Source organism: Triturus cristatus, chromosome 8 (assembly GCF_964204655.1).
Source record: "Triturus cristatus chromosome 8, aTriCri1.1, whole genome shotgun sequence".
NCBI lineage: Eukaryota > Metazoa > Chordata > Amphibia > Caudata > Salamandridae > Triturus > Triturus cristatus.
In genome coordinates, this window is record NC_140591.1 from 212833542 (window position 1) to 212857303 (window position 23762).

Consider the following 23762-nt stretch of genomic DNA (forward strand, 5'->3'; position numbering starts at 1 on the left):
CCACACACACCTCTGACCCACGTGCCATACATGCAGGTGGAGACACACATCACAACGCATGCCACACGGGGACCAATGCGTGCACACTCAGACACTGGTACTCACCACTAAGCAAAGAAGTCGCGTATGAGCCGAGTCCGGATGTCCTCTTGCGGCTCCACATCCTCCACATCACTAGCCCCATTGCCAAGCCCTTCGTCCTCCACGGGTGGATGGTCCTCGTCATGTTGATTCAGGATGAGTGGCACAGCTCTTTCAACTGCCATGTTGTGCAGCATGCAGCAGACCATGAAGATCTTGCAGACCTTCGCCGGGGCATAAGGGAGTGCACCGCCGGTCTTGTGGAGGCACCGGAATCGGCTCTTCAGCATGCCAAACGTCCTCTCTATCACTCGCCTTGTCCGGCCATGGGCGGTGTTATAGCGGAGCTGGGCCGGCGTGATGGGGTTGCGGAGAGGTGTCAGCAGCCAAGGCATGTTGGGATAGCCAGCGTCCCCTACATGGGAAGCACATGGACATCGTTAGAACTGGTGAAGCGGTCGTGCTGGTCGGCTATACAGAATACAGGACAGACAGACTGTACCCACCAACAACACATGCCCGTTCGTTGCGCAGCTGCGTCATCATATCAGGCATCCCGCTACGCCTCATGATGTAGGCATCGTGTGCTGATCCTGGGAAACGAGCACAGACATGTGAAATCACCATATTGGACAGACACACCACAAGGGCATTGATGGAGTGGTAGTGCTTCCGATTGCGGTACGCCACCTCCCGTGCGTGTGGTGGTACCAAACCTACATGTGTCCCATCTATGGACCCAATGACATGGGGCATCCCTCCCAGGGCATAGAATCCACACTTGACCTCAGTCATCTGTTCAGGGGTTGGGAACTTGATGAAGTCATCCAGGTGAATCAACATGGCCTCCAAGAAATCATGCAGCACACCGCTGAACATGCTCTGGGACATGCCACCAACATGAGCTATGGTATTTTGGAAGGTACCCGTGGCAAGAAAATGTAGGGCAGCCATTACCTTCAGCTGGGGTGTCAGTGCCGTAGGATACCTGTGCTGCGGTTGCAGGTGTGGTGCCAGTCTCGCCGTCAGCTCCAGGATCAACGGTTGGGTGAAGCGGTAGAGCCGGATCCTGTCATTCTCCTGCATGGCAGCCAAGTCTGGGATTCTTCGGGCAAGAGGCGGCGCTCTGCAGTAATTTGGAAGTGACAAGGAAGAGTGAGTGCACTACGACAACAACTCATGTCTACTGAGCACATGTAAATCTGGCAATACACACATGCTACATAGGGAGTCAGGTATGTGCTACATGCCCAGGACACGTATGGATGCAAGGTGACACTCCTTCCAAGACCCAGCTACACACGGAGATTGAGAACCTCCCCATGCCACGCCATGGGAATAGCTGTGTCCCAGTGCAAGTGAACAGCCCGACGCAAGACAGGAGTGACATACACCCACACATCAGCAGAAGTGGGATGCCGATTGCAGAGACTGGTTGCGGAACACCGGAGCCACAGGTCACATGACATTACACTAGGCCTGCCCACACACCTTGCCATGAAGGTGCACATGTCATGACTCACCACACATTCCTTGTGAGGATGCTGACATGGCCTTGTCACGCTACTCCGTGTCCCATGCATACATGTGCACCTCACATCCGATAACACATGTGGCATGGTGTGCGGAACAGTGTGCAATGACAATCTACACACAGACACATGTTGGTTGCTGCAACGGCTGCAGCTTTTGAGGGTGCTACAACATCAACCTGATGAAAATCCCAGACACATAAATGACATAGTCACATTGTGCACTGTGGGTAGTGACAAGTCATGTGTCATGACCCCTGTACCGGGCATCATGGGACACTTCCGTGTGTTGGTGTCCGTGCCATGCCAGTGACGCTCACCCCAAGTGCGCAGTACGACATGCACACATGTCAAAGGAGTCAAAGGCATGCCTGGCACACATTGCACCGTCACACAGTACACCTATACACATCTCATCATACATCTGGTGCCTTCTCCACTCAGGAGGCATGTTCCACATCACAGCCTGTCACACCTGTGCCCCACACATGTAGTAATGCACAGACGATGCCTTGATGTCCATTCCTGGACAAGTATGTCCATCCATGGACAAGTATGTCCATCCATGGACAAGTATGTCCATCCATGGACAAGTATGTCCGCCCTATTCCTACCTGTGTGTCGCCTATCACCACTGTGATGTGTAAAAACTGCCGTACTGCTGCTAAGAGGGCCTGTGTATGTTCCCAAATCACTGTGGGAGTGCTGCCGTATATGTACCCATCGTGATGGCGAGCGTACAGGCATTTGTACGGTCCGTACCACTATGGGTACGCATACGCGTGCAGACCCATAGTGATAGTGAGCGTAGATGCGTGTGTACGGTCCGTACCACTACGGGTACGCATACGCGTGCAGACCCATAGTGATAGTGAGCGTAGATGCGTGTGTACGGCCCTATCACTATGGGTCTGCACGCGTATGCGTACCCGTAGTGGTACGGACCGTACACACGCATCTACGCTCACTATCACTATGGGTCTGCACGCGTATGCGTACTCGTAGTGGTACGGACCATACACACGCATCTATGCTCACTATCACTATGGGTCTGCACGCGTATGCGTACCAGTAGTGGTACGGACCGTACACACGCATCTACGCTCACTATCACTATGGGTCTGCACACGTATGCGTACCCGTAGTGGTACGGACCGTACACACGCATCTACGCTCACTATCACTATGGGTCTGCACGCGTATGCGTACTCGTAGTGATAGTGAGCGTACATGCGAGTGTACGGCCCGTACCACTACGAGTACGCATACGCGTGCAGACCCATAGTGATAGTGAACGTAGGCATGCATGTACGGGCCGTTGCCATGCATTTGGGGTGCCCTAGGGCCCCGAAACGCACCGTACCTGTGTGTGATGCTCCAAATTACATAGGGGACAAGTATTAAGGCCTACATGCATGCTGGTTGTCATGGAGACCAAGTTCAAATTTCGAAATTGTTCTGGAAGGTGCACAGCAGAAGTCAGTTGGAATTCTTCTACTTTGTTGCAATGTGTTTGTGGGGCTGACATCATGCAGGAGAATGAAACCGATAGAGAACCCACAGACTGCTAGGTTTGAAGGGATTGGTGGAAACATAGGATGCAAATGTGAGTGACCAATCACTCTGTACTCCTGTGCATGAGACTGGGCAGAAGGGCACATATAAGGCAGCCAGGTCCCATGAGGGAGTACTTGCCTGCACATCTTTGCATTCGTCGACCCAGCTGCTGCTACTGATTCCCTGGAACCATGTCAAGGGCTGTGGAGAGGACACAGCCATTCACCCTGGAGGAGAACATGGCTCTGCTGGATGTGATCCTCCCACAGTACTCCATGCTGTATGGGCGACCAGGGTATCAGGTGAGTGCATAGGCCACTGCCACAGACTGTCCCTATGTTGTGACTGTGACTTCAGGCATTGTGTCCTGGTGTGACACACATGCCATGTACTGTCGGGGGGGTCCCAGGGGGGGGGGTGCCTGATGTCTCCCAGCAGTGCCCTGAGACAGGAGGGGTGGGGGCCTATCACTCACAGCAGTGCCCTGAGACAGGAGGGGTGGGGGCCTATCACTCACAGCAGTGCCCTGAGACAGGAGGGGTGGGGGCCTATCACTCACAGCAGTGCCCTGAGACAGGAGGGGTGGGGGCCTATCACTCACAGCAGTGCCCTGAGACAGGAGGGGTGGGGGCCTATCACTCACAGCAGTGCCCTGAGACAGGAGGGGTGGGGGCCTATCACTAACAGCAGTGCCCTGAGACAGGAGGGGTGGGGGCCTATCACTAACAGCAGTGCCCTGAGACAGGAGGGGTGGGGGCCTATCACTCACAACAGTGCCCTGAGACAGGAGGGGTGGGGGCCTATCACTAACAGCAGTACCCTGAGACAGGAGGGGTGGGGGCCTATCACTCACAGCAGTGCCCTGAGACAGGAGGGGTGGGGGCCTATCACTAACAGCAGTGCCCTGAGACAGGAGGGGTGGGTGTGATGCACAGTGTGAGCCTTGATCATTGATTGTGACATTGCCATCATTCCACCTGTGTACCCACTGTGGCACGTACTGCTTTTTCCCTCACCAGGGGATGATGTCCCTATGACAAAGGTGCAATGCGTTGACTGCATGACATGCCTTGTTGTAACCAGCTAATTTGTACCCATATGTCTCTCTGTGACATGTGGCTGGTGTATTGATGTGGTGTCACTTGTTCCTCCTCACAGGTAGGCGCCACTGCCAAGGAGCAGATCTGGCTGACCGCCGTCAGTGCCGTGAGGGGTGTGGATGGTCGGAGGCGGAGCCTGCCCCAGGTGAGGAAACGCTGGCAGGATATCCGGTGCTGGACGCGGAGGATTGCACGGCTCCTGCTGGGGGACTCACCTGAGAGCCACAAGAACCGCGGCCGCCGCCGTCTGAGCCACCTCCACAGGCGTGTGCTGCCGGTGGTCTTTCCAGACCTGGAGAGGCGCTTACAGGCGATGCAGCAGCCGGAAGGGGGTAGGTACATGTGTGTTTGTTGTGTGTCACCGGCATTTGTAAGGGCACAGTAGCATGAATTCACTGGCAGGGTTTAAAGGTGCTGTGCAGATCCTGTTTGCCCCAGTATAGCGCTGCGCCCCTGCCACCCTTCCCCTCCTTGCAATGTGTTCCCTGGTCTGTGTGTAGTCACTCCTTCACAAGGTAATGTAGGCTGGCGCTTTGTCCACGAGAACAATGACTGTAGCATCATGTGTGGGGGTGGTGTGTAACAGGTTGTGGGACCTTGCCTGTGCACTGTCAAGTTCACTGCATGTGGGTTCCATGTCAGTTGGCACTGATGCTGACTCCAGACATGGGAGTTGGTCTCTCATGTGTCATGCCTTACAGCGCGCATGTCCTATGTAGTGGCCTGTGACATGATGTGCATGAGTGTGCGATACGCATAGTGCAGGGATGGTGACGTGTGTTGCAGTCATTACCATTCAGTAGCATGTAGTTGCGTGCCCACTACTGTCCCCTGGGGCACCTTTTCCTCAGTGGTGTATGTGTCATCATAAACGTGGACACTCTCATTGTCTACAGCGTAGGTTGTGCTCTGTGCCATTGTCCCCTGTCACCATGTATATAGACGTGCTATTTTGTACAGGTGTCCACTGTGCAGCCTGACCTGATTGTCCTTCTTCATACTCACAGTTGCCAGTGCCTGTGTGTCTTGTTATACTCATCTGAGGATGGGCACTGGTACCTCATTATTTGTACAGGCGCACCTTGGCTGTTTGGCGTCCAATCTTGCATTTTGCCTGCCCCTGTGTTTATCACCCAGACTATGAGATGTTGGTGCCACCTGTGTCTCAACAATTTGCCTCGTGTAGGGTTTTGTTGGGGCGGGCAATGCCTATGTGTCAAATCCTGATTTCTACTTGCTGGGTCTGGGCAGTGTGTGATGTTTCTGGACACACACGCAATGTGCAGTGACCGAGTCATGTTGGGCATGTTTTCAGCATTACCTATGCAGCATGTGTCTCAAGTTCATGGATATGGTCCCTGGTCATCGGTATTTTCGCCAACGCTGTGTGGTGCAGATGCAGTGCTGGATTGTCCCCAGGGCCTGGGTGCTATGTCAGACTCCGTTTCCTGTGTTTAGCTATTGTCTCATGCTCTCCATGGTATTTCAGTGGCATGGTGGCTCAACCAACTGTGTGTTTCATGCCCTACATCGGTACCTTGTTTAGTAGATGTTAGGGATCTTCCTTTTCAGGCTATGCAGTGTTACCTATGTCGATTGGACTCATGTGACTGATGTGTACAGCTGTCTGATTAATTTCTGTCTCTCCACCCTGCCCACAGCATCGTCGGGGGACACAGAGGGAGACATGGACACAGGCAGGGCGGAGGGACCGAGCACCAGTGCAAGCTGTGACATCGGGGCTGGCACATCGAGTGGGACAGAGGTGGAGGATAGTGCGGCCGAGGACCTGTCGACTGGCACGTCAGAATACGAAGCTGACAGGTCCGAGGAGGATGTCTCCGAGTGGGCGGTGGCTGCACCAGCAGCTGACAGCGGAACAACACCTCGCACCGCCCCCTCAGTTCCCATCAGCCGCCTCCCACTTGCTCGTGTCCCTTCCCAGCGTGCCCGGTCACAGCATGTCTCCTTCCTGCCAGGCACCGCACCCCCTGCCCCTGTCTCCACTGCTGCCGCCAATGCAGAGTCTGTGGACATCCAGCGGCAACTGCAGGTTGGTCAGGCTGCGATCCTTAATGTCCTCCATGCCCACGGCAAAACCCTCACCAACATCGAGGCATTCTTGGAGGGCATTCATTCATCGCAGGCTGACCAACGCAACTTGCTGAGGTCCATAGACTCGACACTGACTGCAGCAGTGGGTCTCCTGCAGCGCGACCTCCCCCCACCTACCCCTGCCCCATCCACACTTCCCACTCCCATGCCTGTCCCACGTACACCCAGACGTCGGCATGCACCCACATCAACGGACACGGGCACCACACCAGCAGGGAAGGTCCACCGCACTCCTCCTGACACGCACACACAGGGTGAGGTAGGCACACCCACTGGGTCGGGGGGCAAACGTGTGACACGCAGCCATAGTGGGAGTCCGCATTCCACCCAGTCCACTCCCTCCAAATCCCCTCCCCTCAGCTCTCCTGGCCACATCTCCCCCAAGGACTCCTTCATGGCCGCTCTGTCCCTGAGCCCCACAGTTACACCACCACGCAAGCGGTCAAGGAGGTCCCCGGTCAGGGTGGTTGAGTCTCCCCCCCTGTCTCCACCCTCCCCCGGTGGCGCTGCGACCCATCCCTCTGACCCCCCCCCCTCCTTGGGGCCTGAGGTCCCTTCGGGTGCAGGGGACTCCCTGGAGGACCTTGCAAAGGTGTGTAGTGCCATCCTGGCCTCCGCCTTTGGCACTGACCCACCCCCTGTGGTGGAGTCCTCCATCCCTGCACCCACAACGCCGCCCCTTTGCCCTGATGTCCCTGCGGTGCCTGTTGCTTCCCCCCCCCCCTGATGCCCTCACCAGTGTGGAAGACGATGCCATTTGACTGTGCAGGCAAGGTAGGGGACACGCATCCCACTGTGTCACCCATCCAGCTGAGAATCATTGACTGCCCTATGGGCTTTGTGAATATTGAACTGCCTGCGATCCACGGACATTGTGCTCATGCTGAATAAAGCTTAATTTTGTTTTCATTATCACACTACTGCTATGCTGGTATTGGTGTTGGTGGGGCTGCTACATGGTTTTTGGTGGTGTTTAAGGGTTTGGGTGTGTGGGATATGTAGTAGTGTGCTGCTCATTGGTGGGACCCTGGGATCTGTGTGCCATCACAAGGTGTTGGCTAACTTTCTTTGTTCATGTAAGCAGTTACTGCATGGTGCACTTGTCCCAGGGAGTATTCCTTTCTCTGTGTACCCAGCTTTCTTCCCTGCAGGGTGTTCCCAATGTTTAGCGCAGAGCTGTGTCTACATGAGCTGTGTGTGTGACGGAGCCCTTCTACTTTGGCCATGCATGCAGGGCCATGTCTCCACCTGCAACAATCGTGGCATCCTTGGTGATCACTGTACTTGTGTGTGGAGTCTGTTGACATGAGTTCATGGGGACATGTTCCCTTGTAGGCAGTATGCATGTGGATAATTCTGGCCTCACACACATGTGTTACACCCCTCCTGTCTCAGGGCACTGCTGGGAGTGATAGGCACCCACCCCTCCTGTCTCAGGGCACTGCTGGGAGGACTCTGCACACACCCCTCCTGGCTCAGGGCACTGCTGGGAGGACTCCACACCCACCCCTCCTGTCTCAGGGCACTGCTGGGAGGACTCCACACCCACCCCTCCTGGCTCAGGGCACTGCTGGGAGTGATAGGCACCCACCCCTCCTGTCTCAGGGCACTGCTGGGAGTGATAGGCACCCACCCCTCCTGTCTCAGGTCACTGCTGGGAGTGATAGGCACCCACCCCTCCTGTCTCAGGGCACTGCTGGGAGGACTCTGCACACACCCCTCCTGGCTCAGGGCACTGCTGGGAGGACTCCACACCCACCCCTCCTGTCTCAAGGCACTGCTGGGAGGACTCCACACCCACCCCTCCTGTCTCAGGGCACTGCTGTTAGTGATAGGCACCCACCCCTCCTGTCTCAGGGCACTGCTGGGAGGACTCTGCACACACCCCTCCTGGCTCAGGGCACTGCTGGGAGGACTCCACACCCACCCCTCCTGTCTCAGGGCACTGCTGGGAGGACTCCACACCCACCCCTCCTGGCTCAGGGCACTGCTGGGAGTGATAGGCACCCACCCCTCCTGTCTCAGGGCACTGCTGGGAGTGATAGGCACCCACCCCTCCTGTCTCAGGGCACTGCTGGGAGTGATAGGCACCCACCCCTCCTGTCTCAGGGCACTGCTGTTAGTGATAGGCACCCACCCCTCCTGTCTCAGGGCACTGCTGGGAGGACTCCACACCCACCCCTCCTGTCTCAGGGCACTGCTGGGTGGACTCTGCACACACACCTCCGATTTCAGGATATGTACGCTTGGAACATACACGGTGGGGGTACGCTCAATGCATTCGAGGTGAGGGTACGAGTCTACTTACACTGGTGTGGTGGGGTACGCTCCATGCATACGCGGGTGAGGGTACGGGTCGTACTTACACTGTTGGGGTGTGGGGTACGCTCCTTGCATACGCGGGTGAGGGTACGGGTCGTACTTACACTGTTGGGGTGGGGGGTACGCTCCTTGCATGCGCGGGTGAGGGTACGGGTCGTACTTACACTGTTGGGGTGCGGGTACGGTCCGTGAGTCCGCGGGTGGGGGTAGGAGTCGTACTTACACTGGTGGGGGTGGGGGTACGGTCCGTACATCCACGGGTGGGGGTACGGGTCGTACTTACACTGTTGGCATGGGGGGTACGCTCCATGCATACGCGGGTGGGGGTACGGGTCGTACTTACACTGTTGGGCTGGGGGGTATGCTCCATGCATACGCGGGTGGGGGTACGGGTCGTACTTACACTGTTGGGGTGTGGGGTACGCTCCTTGCATACGCGGGTGAGGGTACGAGTCGTACTTACACTGTTGGGGTGGGGGGTACGCTCCTTGCATACGCGGGTGAGGGTACGGGTCGTACTTACACTGTTGGGGTGGGGGTACGGTCCGTGAGTCCGCGGGTGGGGGTAGGAGTCGTACTTACACTGGTGGGGGTGGGGGTACGGTCCGTACGTCCGCGGGTGAGGGTTCGAGTCGTACTTACACTGTTGGCATGGGGGGTACGCTCCATGCATACGCGGGTGGGGGTACGGGTCGTACTTACACTGTTGGCATGGGGGGTACGCTCCATACATACGCGGGTGGGGGTACGGGTCGTACTTACACTGTTGGCATGGAGGGTACGCTCCATGCATACGCGGGTGGGGGTACGGGTCGTACTTACACTGTTGGCATGGGGGGTACGCTCCATGCATACGCGGGTGGGGGTACGGGTCGTACTTACACTGTTGGGCTGGGGGGTACGCTCCATGCATACGCGGGTGGGGGTACGGGTCGTACTTACACTGTTGGGGTGTGGGGTACGCTCCTTGCATACGCGGGTGAGGGTACGGGTCGTACTTACACTGTTGGGGTGGGGGGTACGCTCCTTGCATACGCGGGTGAGGGTACGGGTCATACTTACACTGTTGGGGTGGGGGTACGGTCCGTGAGTCCGCGGGTGGGGGTAGGAGTCGTACTTACACTGGTGGGGGTGGGGGTACGGTCCGTACGTCCGCGGGTGAGGGTTCGAGTCGTACTTACACTGTTGGCATGGGGGGTACGCTCCATGCATACGCGGGTGGGGGTACGGGTCGTACTTACACTGTTGGCATGGGGGGTACGCTCCATGCATACGCGGGTGGGGGTACGGGTCGTACTTACACTGTTGGCATGGGGGGTACGCTCCATGCATACGCGGGTGGGGGTACGGGTCGTACTTACACTGTTGGCATGGGGGGTACGCTCCATGCATACGCGGGTGGGGGTACGGGTCGTACTTACACTGTTGGGCTGGGGGGTACGCTCCATGCATACGTGGGTGGGGGTACGGGTCGTACTTACACTGTTGGGGTGGGGGGTACGCTCCTTGCATACGCGGGTGAGGGTACGGGTCGTACTTACACTGTTGGCATGGGGGGTACGCTTCATGCATACGCGGGTGGGGGTACGGGTCGTACTTACACTGTTGGGCTGGGGGGTACGCTCCATGCATACGCGGGTGGGGGTACGGGTCGTACTTACACTGTTGGGGTGGGGGGTACGCTCCTTGCATACGCGGGTGAGGGTACGGGTCGTACTTACACTGTTGGGGTGGGGGGTGCGCTCCTTGCATACGGGGTGGGGGTAGGGTCCGTACATATACGTCCCCACGCTATGTGATGCTTGTGCTGCCCGTACCCAGGCCTTTGCCACGTGGGTGCGATCCGTCCCGCCATTGTTGGGGTGACGTGTGTGGGCGTGGTACGACTCGTACCCACGCTCTTCAGGCGTGGGTATGGGACGTACCTGTCTGGTTGTGTTGCCGGTTCGCGTGGTGACGGACTTCCGTTGTGGCGGTCGCTGGCTTATCAGGACACGCCCCCACCCCCTCGTGGTGACCAGGGCATGGGAGTCAGGTATGTCCAGGCCATGTGTGGTGTGTGACTTATGTGGTTGTTTTGTGGCCTGCCCTGGTCGTGCCACCCCCACCCCACCCCACTTTCCCCCCTCCCTTAGTTATTCTGACCTTCTGCGGCGTCTGCGTCGTAACCTGTAGAGGAGGTGGACTGCTATGAGGGCAGGGATGACTCGTAGGTTCGGGTCCATGTCTGTCCGTCGCGTACTGGTACTCCTTGATCGCGTCGTCCTGTCGCGTACGGGTCCTCCTTGATCGCGTCGTCCTGTCGCGTACGGGTCCTCCTTGGTCGCGTGGTCCTGTGTGTCCGTCGCGTACTGGTCCTCCTTGTTCGCGTCGTCGTCTGTCCGTCGCGTACTGGTGGTCCTTGTTCGCGTCGTCCTGATTTCCCGGCAGTTTTTGGCTGCCGCAAAATATTCACCGTGCGGGGTGACGTCGGTGCGAATCGTGATTCCTGGGTCGTGAGTGGCTGGCTGCGAGCGTCCCGACGTCAGGTCGGCGCTTTTCCGGATCGCATTGGTAGGTTTTTTTTGGTCGGTCGGGCTTTTTTACGATTCGTACGGTACTGGTGTACCCGTGCGAATCGTAATTCCTTGTTTGTAAAAATTGACAACCGGGTACGCGTCGGACGGAGTTTATGCTCCGTCCGACGGTTCGTACCCGGTTTTTGCCGGATCGTGATCGGCACCATTGTGTTTTACCTTTCAGAAATCACTTCAGCAAAGAGATTCAGTGAGCTACAAACTTACATGCCTGAAACTTCAGTTTATTACAACTAGGTGTATTTGTGTACACGCCTATTTTGTGACACAATAACTAATACCTTGTTGGGCTATTATTTGAACCAATAGATAATGTGTCTATTTGTTTTCCATGACCTTTTGAAAGATCTATGGAATGGGTACATGATAAGTTCAATGAGTAGATATGTATGCCATTTTATTTGCCCTACCTGGACAAGCTTTACTTTTCTGTGTTATGAAGAGCTAATAATATAAATAAAGCAATAGAGCAATTGTGGATCCTTATATCAAACTGATAGCACTGCAGGAGTCTCAATTGAATGCTTAATTTCAAGCCAAAATATATTTTTAGCAGATATAATCAATGAGCCAGTTATGCCCTCCAGTGAGGGGAAGGTACAGCCAGACTGATGTCAGGCACTCTGTGATACATTGTCTCTATCGGAAGATGTATAAAGTTCCTATTCATTTTAAAATATATTAAGGCTTAACAGTATCTGTACTGTATTTTACCAAAAGTGAAGAACAATCTTTTAGTGCTGATAAAAACAATCTTTGATTTGTTCTATCTTGCCTCCTTTAGGTAATGCGTTTGTGGTGAGCCTGGCTTTTGCAGACCTGGTTGTGGCCTTATACCCATACCCGCTGGTGCTACTAGCCATCTTCAACAATGGATGGGCCATGGGTAAAATGCATTGCACCGTGAGTGGATTCGTCATGGGGCTGAGCGTCATTGGATCCATCTTCAACATCACCGGGATTGCCATCAACAGATATTGCTATATTTGCCACAGCTTTGTCTACGACAAATTATATAGTACTAGGAACACAATGCTCTACGTCTGCCTCATCTGGACCTTCACTGTGGTGGCTATTGTTCCAAATTTCTTTCTTGGTTCCTTGGAGTATGATTCCCGGATATATTCGTGCACATTTGTCCAGACAGCCAGCTCCTCTTACACCATAGTGGTGGTGGTCATCCATTTCATTGTCCCTATATCTGTTGTGTCCTTCTGTTACCTGCGGATCTGGATTCTGGTCATTCAAGTGCGAAAGAAAGTGAAGTCGGAGACAAAGCCCAGAATGAAGCAAAGCGACTTCAGGAACTTCCTCACAATGTTTGTGGTTTTTGTCATTTTTGCTTTCTGCTGGGCCCCGCTGAACCTGATTGGACTGGCGGTGGCAATAAATCCCTCAGAAATTGCTCCTAAAATTCCAGAGTGGCTGTTCGTTGTTAGCTACTTCATGGCCTACTCTAACAGTTGCCTTAATGCAATAATTTATGGTCTGCTAAATCAGAATTTCCGGAGAGAGTACAAGAGGATTCTTATGTCCCTTTGGTCGCCAAGACTATTCTTTCAAGAAACATCAAGGGGCGGAACCGAGGGACCAAAGAGCAAGCCGTCACCTGCTTTAAATAACAATAACCAAATGAAAACAGATACCTTGTAAAATGTCATGGAACATACGAAACCATCCCAGCCAATATGAGCTACCATGATAGTGCTAACCACACTCACTTATTTTACTTTGAACTAACACATGCTGCATTGAAAAAAACCTTTAGTGTTAATTGAACACTGTGCTTTTGTTAATCTTCCAGTGCACCCTCCTCAATTTTTTAATGATGAAAATGAGAATATTTTACATTGTAACTACTAACAACTTTTACGAGACATTCAGTAGGTATATGGTCAATACATGGCAGATAAGAGAAGTGCAATGTATTACAATGTTTTGCTTTATTTCTCATCAGATAATTCATTTTTAATGAATGCATATACTTTTAGAAAATAAAATACAAATGTACACATATTTTTCTTCGAGAAATTTACTCTGTAAAACTTTGCAATAAAATCATACGTAACATGCTTCCTATTCGGTATTCATAATTTCTGAAATGTATTGAATCTACAATATTTTTAATTGCAAATGTAAACTATTTATTTTGGGGCCTGATATGTGTTTTCCACAATGTAAACAGGATAGCAACATGTAACCCAGCATACTAATTTCAGTCAAATAGGAGCTAAATTAAGCAGGCAATTTAGTTGTAGATCACTGGGAATGTTATCTATATATATAGTCAAAAAAAGTTTGAAATATTTAAAAGGGAACGTTTGGAGTCAATCTAGGATATCTAGGAGTGGGAGGTCTGTCCCTTCAGTAAAGAGTAGATCTGAAGGCAATTTAAAATCTGAATGTCAAACTCAAGAAGCAAACAGGCCAGATCGATTCCCCCTCCAGCCCTTATCTGCCATCACATTGTTTATTTCCATAGCTAATCATCGTAAGTGCTCCTCACTATAATGCTGTCACCCATACTGAAATGTCACATAACCACTTTGCAGAAAGTGACAGTCAGTCTCAAATGATACATGTATGTCTTTTGCTCACTTTTTCAATGTTGTGATTTGGAACCCCTTGGTGGAAAAAAAAGCCTGCTATTGATATCTTCCCTGTTTAATTCTGCATGTTGTGAATGGCCCTTATTCAGATTCAGTATCAATAGTGCACTTGAAAATCCAATTTCTAGTGTTCAATGAAAAATGAAATTGATATTTCAATGTTGTCATTGAACCAAAAGAACAAAAGCCTTCTGACGAGAGTGTCTTAAAGAAAAGTGACATTTTAAACGCTTGGCAGGAAACAGAACCGAAGAGCCCTGCAAATAAAGACAAAAGCACACCAAAACAGTTCAAGTGTAAAACATGTTACAAAAGTGTAACTAGTTAAACATATTTATAAAAAGGAATTTTACGAAAGGGTGAATTCACAAACCAAAAATGTACCTTACATAATTTTCAAACATTAACCATTGGCAACATTGGATAAAAATAGCAAAATGTTTTTGATTGGTAATTAATATGTTAGAGACCTGTACCAAAGTAGGAACTGGGAACCAAAAGGAACCATGGCAAAAATGTTTTCTCTTTCTTTCTCTCTCTCTCTTTGTCGGCAGACGTACATAGACTTCCGTTTGCAATTTCCTAATAGCTAATTTTTGTGATTCACAATGAGGAAATCACAAACAGCTATTTACAACAATGTGTTTTACACTGTTTGCGTTTCCCAGTGGATCACAAGTAAGCCCGGGCAGAGTTTTGTGGAGTTTTACTCCACTGAACTCCTTGAAGTGCCAGAAAAACTTTGCTGACATCCGCAGAGTTCTGCCATCGGCGGAGTCTGTTAAGTCGTGCTGCTCGCACTGATTTTTAGCACAGAGAGTGTGCACTGCGCTTCGCACCAGAGAACGCTGCTCCTTTCTGCCAGCTCGAGTAGACATTCTACTTGAGCGGCAGCTTCCTCAATGCAAATGGCAGGTTTCTCGATGTGAGCAGTCACGACCTACCACTACCGCCCACGATGAGAAATCTCACTTGGAGGAGGTCTACAGCATCACTTTGTAGAGTTTTTCATGACTCCGCACTCCGTGTGGAGTGGGCAAAACTCTGCGAATGCCACCTAGTCACAAGGGACCTGTCTCATTAATATTTATGAGGCAGGTTGCAATTTGAGACCCATGAGGAATGGCCAGCACGCACAGGGATGGATGGTGGCCTGCTGGGGTCAGCAGGCCACAATTTCTGTTACTGCTTTTTAAATAAAGCCGTTTTTGATTTTGAAATGCAGCCCATTTTCCTTAAAGGAAGACGGGATGCATTTAGAGAAGAAAAATGAAAAGTTTCCTCTCCATTTTTTAACCCCTTCGGTGCTCATGACGGAACGGTTCCGTCATGAGCCACGGTTGAGCTGTGCTCATGACGGAACCGTTCCGTCATGACCACGCCCGCGCAAGAAACCGTCAGCACAGCGGCGGAATTTGCGCAGCATGGAAGGGGTTAATAGCAGGCAGTGGTCATTCCCATTTATGAATGAGTTACCACCTCCTTCACGGAGTCTGTAAAGTATGAATATTTCGCGACTGCATTCCTGTTGCAAAATACATGCCACTGTGACTCAGTAATATTTACTGAATCGCAAACAGGGCTTTGTACATTTAAAAATGCTTTCAGGCCTGCGAATCGGGCGGTTTGCAAGCTGAAAATATACATCTGGGCCCAAATGTGTCTGCTTTATTTACCCAGGGGAGCTAGAAGAAATGGCAGTGGAGTCATCTATGTCCCTCTGCCTTCAAAAACCAGCCTTCAGTGATTCCAACTCACCGGAAAATGCCCAATGAAATAAACGAGCAGTTGGCCCTGCCTGCATGTCGCTTAAAATGGTAGATGAACAAGTAGGATGTTTTTCACTTTGAAATCCAAATGACATTATGGATAACCTGAGCTCTGCTATATTTGATGTGACTGTCAACCCCTTGAGAAAAAACATTTAGCCTACTAACAGTTACCCACAGCAATAACATATTCTTGCAATGACAACCAATTTTGGTAAACAAAAAATACATCAATGAATACATACAGCATGGTTAAATTGAACGCTTATGTGGAAGCCAGCTACAAAACTTTAGAAACCTGAAGCTTCACATGCCGTTAAGTGAAAAGAGAAGAGTCGTGAACATGGAATTAAGAGGTGAAACAAGGTAATCAAAGTCAATAGTAGAGATAAAAAGTATGAGCCACAATACGATTTCTATTCTTGACTTTATATTTGTGTCATTTGAATTGATCGTTAATGAGTACAGACATGCAGGGAAATACATGAAATCAGGCCATCAATGATGGCATAACTAAAGTGGGATGGTTAACCAAATTATGCCCTGAACCTTGCAGGTGTAACAATGTTTCTAAGAAAACCACTGTTTCTGTTTCATTTGTGTATTAGACATATTTTCACTCGCCAAAGATAATAACTGGGCAACATCAGATTCAAACTTGACCCACTTGCTCATCCATGCAGGCCTGAAACTAGAGTTGGGCTTACGTCCACACAGAAGTTCGAAAGGAGAAATCTTAGTTGAAGAATGAGGTGTAGTTCTATAGAACCAAACTATGGCATCTAGAGATTTGCAAATATCATGACCCCCTGCTCTGGCCCAATTAATACATTCTCCCACAACCTGATTCATCCTTTCAACTAATCCGTTGGTTTGTGGGTGGTACAACTAAGTCTTCAGATGTTTCACACCAGACTCAAGGAGGAAAGGTTTCAAATTCTGTACTGATGAACTGTTTGCCATTGTCTGAGACCAACGTCTCAGGAAAACCCTCTCTAAGCCACACACTTTTAAGAAATTCCACAACCGTTTTGGTGTTGGCTTCCCCCACCAGCTTGATCTCAGGCCATGTTGAAGTAGAACTGGCATCCACCTGGCAGAACTTCATAAGGTCCCATCACATCAATACCTAGTTTCAACCATGGACCTTTAGGGTATTCAATAGACATTAACGGGGGCACTGACACTTTCAAACTCTTGTCTACAGAACTACAAACACAACAATTGTTAACAACTAAATCAATGTCAGCATCCATCTCTGGCCACCAATACCTGTCCCGGATGTGCTGCTTGGTGAGAGTAGAACCAAGATGACCCTCATGGGTTCTCTCAATGATAGTTTTTCAGAAAACATAAGGAGGTACAAATTTGTCCGCCCTGAGCAGTAAACCATCTTCAATGGAGAGCTCATCCTCAACCTTCTAATCAGTTTCCGAACCTAAATTCAAATCAGGCAAATCCATAGCAGCAGCAAGACAGTCATCATAGTCGTCATTAGCAAACTCATTCAAGGTCAGATCTTCTTGTTCACTGAACATATAAGGCAAACGGGATAAAAAAATCCGACCTGCCATTCTTACCACCGGAGATATGCTTGACCTCAAATTGATATTGAAGGGACCTTGTTACGATACACATAATTCTTGGCGAACAACACTTACTCAAACATCCACCCAAAATGTTAACTAGAGGTTTATGATCAGTCAAAAGCAAGAACCTTTTACCCCAGATTAAAGGCCGAAATTTATCAATAGTCCAAGCATAGGCTAATAACTCCTTCTCGATGACTGTTTATTAAAGCTCTGGAGTTCATCCTTGACGCAAAGCTCAAAGTGTTCTCACAATTGTTGTCTAATTGTGTTAAAGTTGCACCAATACCTACTTGGCTAGCATCAACAGTGACGCAACCAGGTAAACTTGGGTCAAAAGGTTTCAAAGCAGGGCTTTCAATTAAGGCAAATTTCACAAGCTTGAGAGCACTCATACATTCCTTGCACCATTCAAACTTGACTCCTTTCTTGAGAAGGTTACTAATGGGGCGTAAAATCGATGCGAAGTTAGGAATAAAGCGTGAATATTACTCACATAGCCCCAGTAATGACTTGCCACCCGCTTTGACTTCAGGTTCGGGGCGTCAACAATTGCTTGAAGCAATCCTGGTCTAGGGCTGACTCCGTCTTGTGAAATTACATATCCTAAGTATTCCACTTTAGAACACATAAATTGACACTTCCCCTCCTTTAATACAACACCACGTTTTTTTAACAATGTCAAAACTTTTTCCAACACAGAGTCATGAGCAGCAACATCCTTCCCAAAAATTAAAACATCGGCCTGAAACACCAGGACACCCTCAATATCTCTTAGTATGTTGCTCATTATCCTTTGGAACACAGACGCCGCTGACGCCAGCCCAAAAGGCATGCAACAGTAGCTGGATGTTCCCAAAGGTGATGCAAATGCAGTAAGGTGCCGCAATACAGGATCGAGTTGGTGGTATGCACTGGTTAAATCTACTTTGGAAAAGAAACGTGCTCACTTGGTGGAAGAGAACAAATCATTAATTTTAGGTAGAGGATGGGAATCTACCCATATTTCCCTTTGAGGGATCTCAAGTCGACACATACTCGAAGATCTCCTCCCCTCTTTCTGGCTACAACTAAGGGAGAAAGCCACAGTGAAGAGTCTGTAAGTTCAATAATCCCTTTGGCACAAAGACTCTTCAGCTCCTTTTCCAAATCTTCCCTTACCCTGAAAGACACACCTCTACGTTTATGTTTAATGGGAAGAGCCCCTTCCTTAACTATAATCCTGTGCCTAAATCCTTTGATTTTTCCCAAATTTTCAGTAAAAACTTCAGGATATTTTATTTCCACACAGACAACGACTAATACTTGCTCTTTGGCCCCGTATTTAAGTATCATACCAAACAGGCCCTGGTGAAACCACCCCAAAATATTAAGTCCTTTCACAGCAACATATATTTTCCCTTTAATTCTTCTGTCCTTAAATGACATCTCTTTTTCAAAGAAACCCATGAGGTCTATTTTCCGCACTTCGAATGAGAAAGGCAAACAATCAGGTTGAGAAAGAGTTTGAGAACCATTCCAGGTTGCCTCAAACAACTTTTTTGTAATCATGGTTATCTTTGTCCCTGAATCAACTAATAACTTAACAGTGTGATTACCAATACCAATGACCACTATTGGATCAATGCAACGGGAAGGATCACCAACCACAACATCATGATAGGAAAGAGAGTTGCATAAATTCAAATCATCAGTGATCCTGACCACATAGACAACTTCAAGGTCTGACTCATAATCAGATTTAACCGAACAGATGGCCGGTTTCTTAACATTCCTTTTTTTTAAGCAAACCTTAGCAAAATGACCAATCCTTTTGCAATAATTGCACATGATGTTGCTTGCAGGACGAGAACACTTAATGTGTGGAGGATTTCCACATCTGATGCACATACTGTTAATATTAGCTCTCGTAGAATTATTTAAATTGGACTTCGGTTTAGAAGATTGACTAACAGATTGATTCACCTTAGTACGGTTCTTAAGCGAATTGTTCACATTTACAACATTCACAGCATCTATAGGTTTATCATCTAATTCTTTTAGAGAGACTAAGGATATTTCTATGCTTTTAGCAATTTTGATGGTCTCATCTAAGGATGGATCTCCCACGCTCAACAGTTTTTGTTGTATATTCTTGTCTTTACACTGACAAACGAACTGGTCTCTAATGAGTTGATCCGTAAAGTTCTCGAATTTGCAGTCAGCAGCCAGTCTGCTTAAAACCGAAATATAACTGTCCACATCTTCTCCTTTAGCTTGTTTCCTTTTAAAAATGTTGTGCCTTAAAACCATGAGGCTCGGTTGCTTATCAAATCTGGTTTTTAATTTTAAAATAGTTTCGTCATACTCATCAATTCCGTTAAGTTGTTCTTGAGACAAAGGTGGTAGATGTTTAAAAATTGACCTTCCTTCAAATCCTAAAGAGTGGAGAAGAAGGCATTTCTTTCTCCCTGCACAAAAACGTTGAGCCCCAATGGCACCCAAATAAGTTTGGAATGCATCATACCAGATTTCCCACCTGACTGGAGGATCACCTGGAGAATCAAGAAAAGAAGGAGGTGGATTGACAGACTGCATTGTACACAATTCCACTAGAGTAGGTAAACTTGAAAAAGCAATGGTGCAGTTAAGTGGCAACAACAATACACAAGTGACACTCCCAAAGTATGTAGTATATAGTAAAATAAGACAAAGCACTATATAGAAGAATGGAGGTGTGAACCTAACCGTAGTTGAAAAGTAATTTAGAAAAAAACGGTTGCAAATAGACAGAAAATGCTGTCCAGAAGATGTGTATATTACCATGGATACACAATTGAAGCTATAGTATAATTGTATGCTTTAGCAAATTGGAGAACTTAGCAGGAAAATCACCACTCCAAATAAAAGGTGTTTGTATCACCGTGAATACACAAATGTAATAGTACTGGTTGAAAGCTTTATGACAGTAGAGGAATGACTTGAAGACCAAAGGTGTGTATATCACCTATAGCAGTGGATACACTTGAAAAATCGGCAACCCTTAATAATTGAAGAAGGTGTGTTTATCACCGATGTTCAGGATACACAAACATCTGCTCCTTAAATTAATGAAGCCAAACGTTGTCTACATTAACGTGTATATTTAAGCAAACAAAACAGCTTCCCAATCTCTTAAGATGGCCGTTGCAGCGTGGCGTGGTGTGACGCGGAGACGTGACCACTAGCACATAACTTGCAGCATGAAAAACTGCTTCCCAATCTATTAAAATGGCTGCTGCGACATGGCATGGCATAACACAATGACGTTGCAGTCAGTAGCCAGAAGGGAGAATTCACCATAGAAACAAGGCTGGAATGATGAAGGAGCAACAATGGGAGCCCGAGCAGGCCGCGGGACAGACAGGCTGCAGACGTCAGGCTGAGCGAGGATGGAAGCACGAGACAAGCAGCTTGAGGGAAACGGTTGCCGGTAAATTAAAAGTAAGCACTTCTCCTCCTTGATACATGCGGATGAGTTATTTCTTTTAAAGGTAAAATACAGCGCAGGGAAGCACAATATGAATAGGCACAAAAAATACCTTTGGATAGTGTTCCCTCAGAAATAGTTCATAAATAACTCAGTATAGTTGTCGTCAGGCTCAGCTGCGTGGGTTCTTGATGTAGCCAATTATTTGTCGCCAATATTTTGTAGCAACCAACTTGACAATGGAAAGAGTATTAAGGTTATTTATTGGCTACATCGGTAGCAGAGTTAGGAAAACCAGCTCTGCCAACAGCTCCATCAGGAATGCTCCAGCTTCACACAGTTGCTAGGAGACACCACATTCTAGAGCATAGTAATCATACAGGTTTATAGGTGAAGTACCAAATTGTATGAATAATTCAAGCATACAAAATGCAACAAAATGTTAAGGGCCTGAGAGGTTCTCACCGCCCGATAACATTTAAAATACTTTATTAATGCTCAGACTCACCCATTGACAAACACAAAAGTTTGCATACTCACACACATCCATTCACAAGCCTACACACATGTGCAATTTACACCCATCCATTCACAAGCCCAGACATCCAGAAACTTACATTCACTGATCTGCAAGTACCTGCGTAAATAAACACACATTCCCAACTGAACGAAGTGACCTGATTAGGGCCACCTGGGTCACTCGCGACCACCTCTCAGCCTTCCATACAAATGAGGAGTCGGTCAGACGGTAGAGAATACAAACCAAGTATATTTATTCAGGTACACTCGAGCGGAGCCCAGTCTCTAGGATTGCTGCAGAGGTACTGACATCAGAAAACATGGTGATGCAATATGTATGAATCAGAACCAAGAAACGAGAAATAGAACTGTTCATCTCACCTGTATCCACCAAAAACTCCTTAGCCGAACCATGCACATCCGCACCAACATACGGACCACGTTGATCTACAGGTATCAGAACTGGCCCCTCACTCTGTTCCTGGCTGTCTTAGCTGTAAGACATCCCTGTCACCTCTTCCTTATCATAATCATCATGATAATACTGTCTTCCCTGAGGGTCATCAAAATAATTTTGATCAGAATGACCCTGCAACGTCACAGCATTCTTAACCCTGTCTGCACCTCTAGCTCCATGACCCCGTCCACGAGAACCTCATCCTCTCGGGACCGCCACCTTCTGCAACAACACCAGACACTCGCTACGCCAGTGTCCCTCCTCTTTGCAATACGCACACTGATTTGGCCCTAAAGGCATGGTATTTGTTGGCCTGCTAGTGCGTGGAAGCTGTCGGGCTGACCCACCACAACTTCCTCTACCATTTCCCCTAGAAGCCTGTTGCAGCAAAACTTTCATCTTCAAATCCTTGTGCTTCTTCTCTAACCTCTCTTTATCCTCATTTTCCCTGTGTTCATAATACTGTGCCATATTCAAAATAACAGAAGGGGAAGATGTGGACCAGGTGCTCTCGGAAGCCTGCAATTGGGTTGCAATATCAGGAAGAAAACTGGAAACAAATCTATTAACAAACAGTCGCACACCACCTTTGATCAACAGATCCTGTCCACTATAATCTAAAAACACCCCCTCAAACCAAGTGCAAAAATCAGACATACTCTCATCTTTCTTCTGGCGACAAGCCGATAACTTGTCCCAATCACCTACTTTTGGAGGGATAGGAGAATGCATATACGTAATGATACGGCAGGGCAAAGTAAGTGTATCCGCTCTGGGCTTATCACCTGGCTTCAGTTCCTGATCCCATACCTTAATTTGGTCCCATGTACCTCCCAATTCCGCAACATGATCCTGTGTGCGTGTGCTTGTCTCCAAATATCAACCGGAACTAGAAAGCCAAAGAACATTTCAATATCAACAAGTGTCATCACTGTAGAGGAGGCTGCTTCAGTCAATTATTTATAATAAGCAGTCGGATTCTTTCTAGGACCAGGTATCTGAGTCTTAAGAGACAACACCTGACTCCTTTTCCATGGAGTAAACCCATAGTTCTTGGATACAGGCCGCTGACCCTGGTCTAGTAACAGCATTGTGCTGATCCCTGAGCTCTGGTATTTCAGGGTGATAAATAGGGTGAACATCCCACATTGGGAACTGAGATGCCAAGGTTTGGCTCTACTCTAGCAGTCTTCCCCAATAAGCAACCACTGTTGCGACATTACTAAAAATGTGACCAGGCGCCATATCATTAACATATACATGATCCATAATATCATATAGAATTTGCGGTGCTACGTCATTGAAGCACTGCCCCCAAACACCAATCAAAGTAGCCGACGTATGCTTAAAGGCATGCTGTTGCACAAAAGGCTAATAGCCTTTCTTCACACTCCATACATCTTCCACATCTTAACCCCTTCGCTGCGGCGGGAATTCCGCCGCAGCGCTGGGGGTGTGGGGGGGCAGCGCGGTGGCGCTGTGCTCATGACGGAGCCACTCCGTCATGAGCCACGGTTGAGCTGTGCTCATGACGGAGTGGTTCCGTCATGACTCCGCCCAGTTGCATTGTCCCCCCGCACAGGCGGGGAAACAGCGCCGCGTGGGAGGAGCGGCCGCCAACGGTCGCGTCATGACGGAACCACTCCGTCATGAGCACACGGCAACCGTGGCTCATGACGGAGTGGTTCCGTCATGAGCGGGGAAGGGGTTAAAGTTGATTCCGAGCCCACTGGGCAGCCTGATTAGCTACCACCCTTTTCTCCTAATCTTCCATATCAGATCGGACTAATGTCCGCCCCATATGTTCCTTAAATTTTGTCCAGTCTCTATCCTCAAACCCACGTGCTGGTGTCCCACTACTCGGTAATGTGGGGGATGGAAGAACACAGTGGGAGTAGAAACAGAAGAAACAGGCGCGAACATCACTGCTGGCTGCGTCACAACTGTAAGAGCTGGCAAAAGGTACGCCGAGGCAATAGGTGTTGCAGGGGTACTAACTGTCATAGTTGCCTCAGATGGCGAAGGCAATTAGAGGACAGGAGGTGCCGTGGCCAAGGCAGTCTAATCAACAGTAACAGAAGCAGAAAC

General features: G+C 49.2%; 1 protein-coding gene across 1 annotated transcript in view; it reads left to right on the top strand.

Moving 5' to 3' along the window:
- LOC146801859 (melatonin receptor type 1B) overlaps nucleotides 1–13356 on the top strand; it is a 629507-nt gene extending 616151 nt beyond the window's left edge. The window contains exon 2 of the mRNA XM_085624052.1: nucleotides 12068–13356. Within this exon, the coding sequence (XP_085480178.1) occupies nucleotides 12068–12936 (869 nt within the window). The 3' untranslated portion in view covers nucleotides 12937–13356. The remainder of the gene's footprint in view (nucleotides 1–12067) is intronic.
- Nucleotides 13357–23762: the final 10406 nt, after the last annotated feature.